General features: G+C 44.8%; 1 protein-coding gene across 7 annotated transcripts in view; it reads left to right on the forward strand.

Annotated features, from left to right (window-relative positions):
• Positions 1 to 10,031, forward strand: part of SMG7 (SMG7 nonsense mediated mRNA decay factor) — a 60,100-nt gene extending 50,069 nt beyond the window's left edge. For 4 of the 7 annotated variants that reach the window (XM_079761608.1, XM_079761609.1, XM_079761611.1 and 1 more), the window contains exons 16-22: positions 350 to 732; positions 1,345 to 1,716; positions 5,048 to 5,128; positions 5,582 to 5,741; positions 7,155 to 7,325; positions 7,438 to 7,583; positions 8,162 to 10,031. In XM_079761608.1, the coding sequence (XP_079617734.1) occupies positions 350 to 732; positions 1,345 to 1,716; positions 5,048 to 5,128; positions 5,582 to 5,741; positions 7,155 to 7,325; positions 7,438 to 7,583; positions 8,162 to 8,275 (1,427 nt within the window). In that variant the 3' untranslated portion in view covers positions 8,276 to 10,031. Of the gene's footprint in view, positions 1 to 349; positions 733 to 1,344; positions 1,717 to 2,421; positions 2,572 to 5,047; positions 5,129 to 5,581; positions 5,742 to 7,154; positions 7,326 to 7,437; positions 7,584 to 8,161 lie in introns of all 7 variants that reach the window. The other 3 variants (XM_079761613.1, XM_079761610.1, XM_079761612.1) reach the window with 1 other exon arrangement.
• Positions 10,032 to 10,057: the final 26 nt, after the last annotated feature.

A 10,057-nucleotide genomic window follows, 5' to 3' on the forward strand; every position in this document is an offset into this window, starting at 1 on the left:
GAAGGAAGTTATGTTTTCCTAATACTTATGAAGTTATTTTGGAGCCATTTCTCTGGTAGTTTATATACAAGGGCAGGTTTGTTATGAAGGAATTCCTGTCACTAAGCGTGATGTTTAGAACACTCCACTTGCTTAAGTGGATAGAAGTAGCAGTCAGTAGTCTATATTTAATTTTTGAAATGACATTAAAGATTTTCATTTGATCAATCTTGACGGTTGATCCCTATCTTTTATAACTTATGAGAAGACCCCTTCCCCACCTTATCCCTACCCAAATGACTTATTTTTGCCTTTTTTTTTTTTTTGCTAAGTTTCTTTAGAACTAAAGCTGTGTTCTTTTATTTTAAAGGGTTCCCGCCCCCAACATATGTTATTCCCCCTCCTGTGGCATTTCCTATGGGCTCAGGTTACACCTTCCCAGCTGGTGTTTCTGTCCCGGGAACCTTTCTTCAGCCTACAGCTCACTCTCCAGCAGGAAACCAGGTGCAAGCTGGGAAACAGTCCCACATTCCTTACAGCCAGCAACGGCCCTCTGGACCAGGGCCAATGAACCAGGGACCTCAACAACCACAGCCACCTTCCCAGCAACCCCTTACATCTCTACCAGCTCAGCCAACAGCACAGTCTACAAGCCAGTTGCAGGTTCAAGCTCTAGCTCAGCAACAGCAATCCCCTACAAAAGCCGTACCAGCTTTGGGAAAAAGCCCTCCTCATCACTCTGGGTTCCAGCAGGTAGGTGACATTGTACCGTCCAGCTGAACTAAGGACGGGAAGGCTGAAGTTAGTCAGTATTCAGTTAATTGAAAATACTAGTTATGCTGTCATACACCTCTTAGACTTGTAATGATGATGAGAATATAAAAGTCTCTCTTTGCTGATTAGGAAAATGTAAATGTTTTCCTTTACACTTTTGTAAAGGTTAGTAGATACTATTCTTTGCTGCTACTACTTGTTAAGTTTTATTGGAAAGTATTTTCTAGAAATAATTGTTTCCGTGTGAACATAAACTATAGAAGGGAAGTAGAATCATAATCTTGATGAGATGTTAAGAAAGCTGTGACACCAACCTTAAATATTGTCATCCACATAGCACTTGAAACCGGAGGGAGACACACACACTCATTAAACCTCTTAAATAATTGAATTGAAAGAGAGACTATGAGTTCAGTGTCCATAATCTGTACCCAGATAGCTCTCTGTGTATTGAAAAGCCTGAACGGTAGAGGAAACCGCTGCGTTGCCGAGTGGTGTTGATTGTAAAACCCCCAAGTGCATTCTGTGATTCCTGAGTGTCAGGAACATTGCGTTTCATCCTCATCCTGATGACAGGCTTTTCTTTTTCAGTATCAGCAGGCAGATGCCTCCAAACAGCTGTGGAATCCCCCTCAGGTTCAAGGCCCATTAGGGAAAATCATGCCTGTGAAACAGCCCTACTACCTTCAGACCCAAGATCCCATAAAGCTGTTTGAGCCGTCATTGCAATCTCCTGTAATGCAGCAGCAGCCTCTAGAGAAAAAAATGAAGCCTTTTCCCATGGAGCCATATAACCACAATCACTCAGAAGTCAAGGTCCCAGAATTCTACTGGGACTCTTCCTACAGCGTGGCTGATAACAGAGCTGTGATGGCTCAGCAAGCAAATATGGACCGCAGGGGCAAGCGGCCACCAGGAGTCTTCCGTCCAGAGCAGGATCCTGTGCCCAGGATGCCATTTGAGGTGTGTGTCCTTTCCTGTCACAGGCACTTGAGAGAGAGAGGTCTGGGGCTGCGAATCTTTTGAATTTCCCAGTAGCTGTTTCTAAAGGTCACTGATTCGTTAGTGTCACAGAATGCTACTGAGCAGTGGGCACAGCGCCTGGTCTCTTCACAGTTGCACAGTATGTTGGATTTGAGGAGCTGAAGGATCCTGTTACTGAGTTTAAACTTGATAGTCTGGCAAAGATGTCATGTGCGGGACTCTAACCCACATATTAGAGAATTCGGAGATAGCTCCCTGCGTTGAGCTGAATCATCTAAGTTTAAAAATAGTTCACTGCACATTTAAAAGAATTGCTTTCTGAGAGGAATAGTCAGCCAGTTATCTTTAATAGTGGAGTTCCCCTTCCTTGCCCTCCTATTCCTGAGACACAGGATGTGTTTATAACTTGGTGGTTAGCACAAGGTAAGTTAGTCACTTTGCTCCATTGCAGTTTGACTCACGAGCCACTTTTACCTTTTTTTGTTCTGCTCTGTCAGTTTTTGCTTCTTTGTATTGTCTTGATCTTTCTCGCCCACTCTGTGCCAATTTGCTTTTGTGTTTCAGAGCCTTTTCCTTTGCATAATCTTGCTTCACTATTAATGACTTCATCCCCTAATCATGCCACTGCTCCTTTGTGCTTTTGTCATCCCTATGGCCTCTCACTGTGCTCCTTTCTGTCACTAGGACCCCAAGGGCTCCCCTCTGCTTCCTCCGGACCTGTTAAAGAGTCTGGCTGCCTTGGAGGAAGAGGAAGAGCTGATTTTTTCTAACCCTCCTGATCTTTACCCAGCTCTGCTGGGGCCTCTCGCCTCTCTCCCTGGAAGAAGCCTCTTTGTATGTATTTAACCTAATTCTTGCTCTAACCCCAGCTGCTTTTCTGAGATTTTAGAATAGGCGATGTCTTCTTTTGGGGGGCATTTCTTTTTTACAGAATTGTAAAGTTTATTTCCCAACCGCCCAAACTGGCCTTCAAATGGTAGTAGAACATGGCAAAATGTTTCTGACGGCCTGGTTTCTCCAGACCTTACAGTTGTGACTTTGTTAAGACCATCCTGAGGGCTGGGCACACACAGGTTGTGATGCTGGCAATTTAACTTAGTTCTCAAGTGGCACTTCCATCCGGACCCAGGAATGTCCGGTGTTGTTAATCTTATATAGAATAGTGAAATTTTTTTCTCATGCATTCAAAATAGGAAATGAAATATGTTCTAGACGGTTTACTGGTGCTTTTGAATGCTATGTGGCTCTTTTCTGTTTGGTTAACTAAGAGCCGTATAAACAGAATGGCTAAAAAGAAGCGTCAGAGTGCCATAAATGAGTGACTACAGCAATAAACAACTATAATGACATAAAGTGTAAGACTTCATTAGTTGTATCTTTTTAAGAAATCTTCTAGATCCCAGTCTGCAATTTCAGAGAGGATACCATGCTGTACCTGTGCCAGTGTTTACATTATATTTACTAAGATGGGGAAGTAAAAGAAAAATGTGCGCTATGGTTGTTTTTTTTTCTGTCCTTCACCCCATCTTAATAAAACGTGAAACAGTTCTGAGACTTATTTTCTTCCCCATAGACACTGGGCAAGAAAATGTAAAATTAAAAGGCGTTGGTTTTCGTACTAGGAGAAATAAAAGCTTAATGGCACTGGTGACAAGCTGCCATCCCTGGCACTTGAAGTTCCCTTAAGAATTTGGCTTGGTGAGTGGCCATAGAAAGCTCCCATTTCCCCCCCTAAGTTAGAAATAAAATCTCCTAAAAACTGGAGTAGTGGTGCCCTGACTGTGCCTAGAGGTGTGGAAACCCCAGTTGCTGACCTGCTGTCGCTACATGTCGCCTTGCTGCTTTTCACGGGTGGCTGGAGGGTTTGGGGGAGGGTCTCCCTCTCTGTCCACCTGCTTCCTGATCCCTTGTTCCTATTGCACTTGCTCCTTCCATAGGAAATGAAGCTCATGGAGCAGTTGGGGAGAGGCATATATTAGTGTTTGTTACACGTTTTTAAAGAAAAACCTTGACTATAACCCTTTCTGTATTTAACATTGTTAATGATATCATGTGTGTGAAAGTGACTTGCGTGTAATAGGTGGTTAATAAAAGCATGTTGACCAACTATTCAATGACAGCAAGCATCAGAGATTCAGCTTTTTTCCTCAATAACTTGACTTTAGCAACTATGTATTTCAGTACAGGGTAGGATAAAAGTAGGTTTACAGTTGTTTGTATGGAAAATAATACAATAATCCTATCTAATAAAGAAGGAATATGCTAATTGACTGCCATGCCCTCACAAAATGGCGGCGTCCACAGCCAATAAAGAGGGAATATGCTAGTTGACTGCCATGCCCTCACAAGATGGCGGCGCCCAGTCCCCTCAGCCCCGCCTCATCCAGCCTCAGTCCCCCAGTCCCCTCAGCCCTGCCTCATCCAGTCTCAGTCCCCCAGTCCCCTCAGCCCCACCTCATCCAGCCAGAGTCCCCCAGTCCCCTCAGCCCCGCAGGGGAGGGCAGTTGAAGACATTCATGCCGGCAGGGGAGCAGTTAGACGTCAATCAGGCTGGCAGGGGAGTGGTTAGGGGGTGATCAGGCTGGCAGGCAGAGTGGTTAGGAGCCAGCAGTCCCGGATTGTGAGAGGGATGTCCGAGGGGTCCCAGATTGGAGAGGGTGCAGACCGGGCTGAGCGGGACACACACACACACACACACACACACACACACACACACTCACACCTGCATGAATTAGTCTATATTATAAAAGGCCTGTGGCCCTAACACCGTAACAACCTAAGACAAGGCAATTTCGCGCTCTGGGCTTCTAGTTAGTAAATATTAATACAAGAATAAACTCTGTGTTTAGCGCACTCAGTGCTGTAAACCTACTTTTGTCAACTGTAGATAAAGCTGCATAGGGACCATGTTCACAAAACCCGTTGTCAAATGGATTTGAAAGGCTTTTCTTCAGTTGTTAATGTCAGTGTTTTTAAAAACTTGGGGAGAAAACAGTGCCAGATCAGTCCAGCATTTTGTCTTGAGATTATTCCAGGGTTACTGGTCTCTGCCAGAATCTCTGTGCTGGGTTAAAAGGGCCTGATCGAGGGGGAGGGTCTGTAACTGCCTGTGGCCACTGGCACTGAGCAGGCATCGTGGCCTTTAACAGATTCGCACTCACATCTTATGAGCCTCATGCTGTACACTACGGTGGGTACAAGTGCGCTTACATTATGGTCTTATACTTGGGCTGTATAGTGTCTTAAAATTAATATTAAGGAAGTGCAAGGCATAATCTAACTACCATTTTTTTTTTCTGGGTCTGTGAAGAAATCCTTATTGGAGAAGCCCTCTGAGCTCATGTCACATTCATCCTCTTTCCTGTCCCTCACCGGATTCTCTCTCAACCAGGTGAGTAAACAGTGAAGAAATCCTGCTTTGTGTTGTCATTGTGGGCTCTCGTGTTCTTTCCCGTCCTATTTCAGTATGTCTGCTTTTCTCCCATATATCGGCACCTTTCGGATTCTTTATTTTATCCCCTCTCTCTCTGATTGGGTACACTAGAGACTGGTATGTTACAGGTTTGAATCCTTTAACTTCTCAATATTGAAATCCTTAGGCTCTGTTTCACCTAATAAATTACTCATACTTTTTAACCTTGTGGTTTACGTAGATAGAGCAAAAGTGTGAGGGAAAGCAAAGGGAAATTAACAGGAAAGCTGAAAGAAATAAATAAAAGCCTTCAAAAGTTTGCCTTAAGAAAAGTTGAAGGTGTCCCAATCATCTGTGAACCTGAACGTGGCATTTTCTAAATACTTTTCCTTTTTTGATGTGCTTCTGTAACTTGATTGTCATTTCTTTCAGGAAAGATACCCAAACAACAGTGTGTTCAATGAGGTCTATGGGAAAAACCTGACAACCAGCTCCAAAGCAGAACTCAATCCTGCAATGGCCCCCCAGGAAACATCCCTGTACTCCCTGTTTGAAGGGACTCCGTGGTCCCCATCACTTCCTGCCAGTTCAGGTATTAACTAGTCTTCAACACGTGGTAGACCTTGCATTACCAGTAAACTCAAATTGATTAAGAGTTAGAATGATTTTACCATTATAAATATATTGTGTTGATTTTTTTTTCTAAGTAACTTCTGAAAGAAAATAGAGAAAAGGCCTGATGAGCTAGTTTACATAACAAATGTCATTAAAAAAGCATTTTTTTAAAATATATATTTTATTGATTTTTTTACAGAGAGGAAGAGAGAGGGATAGAGAGCTAGAAACATCGATGAGAGAAACATCGATGAGCTGCCTCCTGCACACCCCCCACTGGGGATGTGCCCGCAACCAAGGTACATGCCCTTGACCGGAATCGAACCCGGGACCCTTGAGTCCGCAGGCCGACGCTCTATCCACTGAGCCAAACCGGTCTCGGCTAAAAAAGCTTTTTCAGCCTCTCCAGTGTGGCCCAGTGGTTGAGCATTGGAGGTCAAGGTTCAGTTCCCAATCAGGGCACATGCCCAGGTTGTGGGCTCAATTCCCAGTATGGGGCATGCAGGAAGCAGCGGATCAATGAGTCCCTCATCATTGATATTTCTATCTCTCTCTCCCTCTCCATTCCTCTCCAAAATAAATGTGTTTGTGCGCGCGCGCAATTTTTTTTTAATTTTTTTTTTTTAAGGTTTTTTCATATCTCCAGTAACCAGCAAAACAGCAGAGTTGTACGGGAGAAAAATAGGGATTCTAAAGGATGTCAGCTGTTTTTTAGTTTTGTTTGTAGACATACATTCTTTGCAGGAAAAACTGCAATTTTTAAAATAGAGGTTTTTTTTTGTTTTTTGTTTTTTTTTTAATGCCATTTTAGAAATGGAGTCTGATTTAATAGTAATTCTTAAAGTTAGGCAATTATATTTCTCTTGTGGAAGACCAGTGGGTACTTATCTGAAACAGGTGTGTTGCATTAGTGGGTGCATTTGACAGAATCGTCTCCTGCTTTGTTTTGTTCTGTTTTGGTCTAGGGCAGTGGTCGGCAAACTCATTAATCAACAGAGCCAAATATCAACAGTACAACGATTGAAATTTCTTTTGAGAGCCAAATTTTTTAAACTTCTTCTAACGCCACTTCTTCAAAATAGACTCGCCCAGGCCTTGGTATTTTGTGGAAGAGCCACACTCAAAGGGCCAAAGAGCTGCATGTGGCTCGCGAGCCGCAGTTTGCCGACCATGGTTCTAGGGCAAGGAATGTGCCTCATTATTTATGTTTAGTGAAACAGATTCCTACATCTTGCAGAGTCCTTTTGGGGGCCCTTATTTTGCCTTTCCTCCAAAACCCTCTAATTACTTTTAGTAGAATTTAAGTGACCAGATCTACAGGAAACTAGTTCTTGGCATGTTTGTGAAACAGCTTATCTATTGAATGTTCTCTTTTGCTATTATTTAATAGATCATTCAACACCAGCCAGCCAATCTCCTCATTCCTCTAACCCAAGCAGCCTGCCAAGCTCCCCTCCAACACACAACCATAATTCTGTTCCATTCTCCAATTTTGGACCCATTGGGGCTCCAGATAACAGGGATAGGAGAGCTGCAGATCGGTGGAAAACTGATAAGCCAGGTGAGAACCAAACTTGACAAAAGTAAAATAACTTACTCTGTCTTTCCCTGGTTTTCGGCATTTGGCAGTGATAAAACGTATTCTTGAATTCTTATCTCTTTTCATTCCTTAGCCATGGGTGGGTTTGGCATTGATTATCTCTCAGCAACATCATCCTCTGAGAGCAGCTGGCAGCAGACCAGCACTCCAAGCGGCACCTGGACAGGCCACGGCCCCTCTGTGGAGGATTCCTCTGCTGTCCTCATGGAGAGCCTGAAGGTGAGTGGATTTCAGGAATAAGAACCACAACCATTGTTGCTGGTTTCACTCACATAAATAGCTAGGTTATTCCTAAGGCCCCCTCCACTTGATTAATAGCTCCTATCTAGCAGCGTTCTGGAAACATGGCCTGCCTTATGAGGTTCTTGAATGGGCTTTTTGTTTTAAATTTGTGAATTCACTAGTGACAAAGCATTATCTTCAGGGGCAGAAACGCAAAGGTCCTAGTTGCATTCTAAGTTTAAGAACGTTCTGATTCATCTTGGAATGTTTGATTTAAGCCTTTTCTGAACAAGTAAAAGAACAGCACCTAACAGTAAAATACTCTGTGGTCCCACATGGAACTGAGTTTAGTAAAAGACTTCATCTCAAACGTACTTTCACCTTTTCTGGTCTAAAATAATCTTAACAGGCGCTAACTAACTAGTCTTAAGGACAGTCTTTTCTAATAGCAGGATTTTTTAGGAGGTGGGGATCTTGGGACGTTGTGCCTTTATGTTTGGCTGGGATTGAAAAACCAATCCTTTCAGACAACCAGGCCTGTGAGCTCTGCTGACAAGCTCTGGGCTGTCTTTCAGTCCATCTGGTCCAGTTCCATGATGCACCCTGGCCCGTCCGCTCTGGAGCAGCTGTTGATGCAGCAGAAACAGAAGCAGCAGCGGGGACAAGGCACCATGAACCCTCCACACTGAGGATGGGTGGCAACCTGGCAATGAGGCTCCATACACCATGGCATGTTGGGTTTGCAGGACTGGCCCATAGCCCCTGCAGGTGGCAGCCCTCTTCTCTGTGTCTTGCCGTTGAGAGGGTGTAAGTGTTCCACCGGCCCGCTGAGTGTGCACGAAATGTCCGCAGTGCAACCAAAAGAAAAACCATCAGGAACTCTCCGTCCCCCCGGGCCTCCGGAGGGAGAGAGGAACTGCTGTTTGTCTCACTCAGTTACCTGATAGCACCGCCTCTCGCCTTCTCCATCGTGCATGTCCCCAGCCACATGGGAAGTGAAAGCTGAGAAGGGAAGGCAGGTGGGAGAAGCCAGTGGGAACTTCTCAGTCCTTTTTTCCTCTTTGGGGAATAAAATAGGAATCCATTAATGATTGCTTTGCTGACTGAGAATGTAGTTGAAATTATTCCTAAACATCTTTTATTATTGTTATACTCTCAGTAGTAAAAAGTCACACTGAATTCTTCCATACACAGATGTGCTGCTTCTAGTCAGTGTGCAGCAAGGAAAGCCCCGTTCACTGCTCCTTGAGAGGTTGGTGGTGACAAGATGGGGGAGCGGACCTCTTCGGCCAGTGGCAGTGTTCCATAGGGAGAGTACAAGGCCTCGCCTTCGCTCAGAAGGTTCCGGTAGGCCCTCTTCTGGCCTGGAGACTCCAGCAGGAAATGCCCTTCACTCTGTAGGTGCTCGAGCCCCACTCGAGGGTGCAGTGTGGGTGGTGGTGCTGGGCTGGACCAGCAGGTGGCTGCTGTAGGGTTTAAATGGACGTTTTTGATTCCTGTACATTTTGCAGTAGCAGAGCAAGCAGTCTCCCAGAAGGCGGGCTAGTCCATTCATGGCCTGGTGTTTTACTAGGTAGAAGCTTTCAGTGTGGTTACTTTTTGTTTGGTTGGTTTTTGTGCCCCTATCCTATCTACTCCCCCCTCCTCCCATCCTACCTCCGTCCCTTTTCTACCCTATGCTATATGCCAGTCATTGTTTTTATTCCTAATGTGTACAACATCGCAACAAGAAGCAACAGCATGGGGTCCAGCAGCTGGGGCCCAAAAGACAGTCTGAAGAGGAAGGAGCGGCGGCTGTGTAGCCCAGCGGGGCCAGGCCCCCCCACCAGCTGCAATCTCCCAGCCTCCACCTTCAGAGTGAAACTCGAGGCAACATGGACACATGTGCATCATGCACAGAAGGAAACAACGAAGTCCATTCTGGAAGAGGTGGAAGAAAGGAAAATGAGCTTTTATTTGATATTTATTAGAAGGAAAGAGGACTGAAAATTTTCTTGGGTAGAAACAGAAGGACAGCATTTCTGTTAGTCGTTTCCTGGAAAAGTAATATTTTAAGGGGAAATTATGGAAACAATCTAAATGTCCAATTGCTGTGCTAGTGGTAGGGTTTGTTTTCCAGGAGGTCTCTCCTTTGTGCACGTGTGAGTGTGTGCACGCACACGCCCACCTGCTCTCGGAGGAGGGGTGGTGTGTGGTTAGTGTGGGACTTCAGAGCTGGAAGGCGGCTACAGAGCAAAGCACATCCGGAGCCCGGCGTCACTGGAGTCTGGGCAGCCCCAGCAGTGAAAGGGGCAGGGCGTAAGGCGCATTGCTCTTCAGAGAGAGTGGTTGGAGTCCGTGTGCTTACATTATTGCTCTCTCAGTTTGACACGGTGTTTGGGTTTTTTTGTTTTTTCTTTTTTTTTTTTAGAAGGTCTGGAAGGGTGAAGCCCCCCTCCCCCCCAATCCAATGGCAATATGAAACCCTTTGT

The sequence above is a fragment of the Cnephaeus nilssonii genome, assembly GCF_951640355.1.
Source record: "Cnephaeus nilssonii genome assembly, chromosome: 21".
NCBI classification, from domain to species: domain Eukaryota; kingdom Metazoa; phylum Chordata; class Mammalia; order Chiroptera; family Vespertilionidae; genus Cnephaeus; species Cnephaeus nilssonii.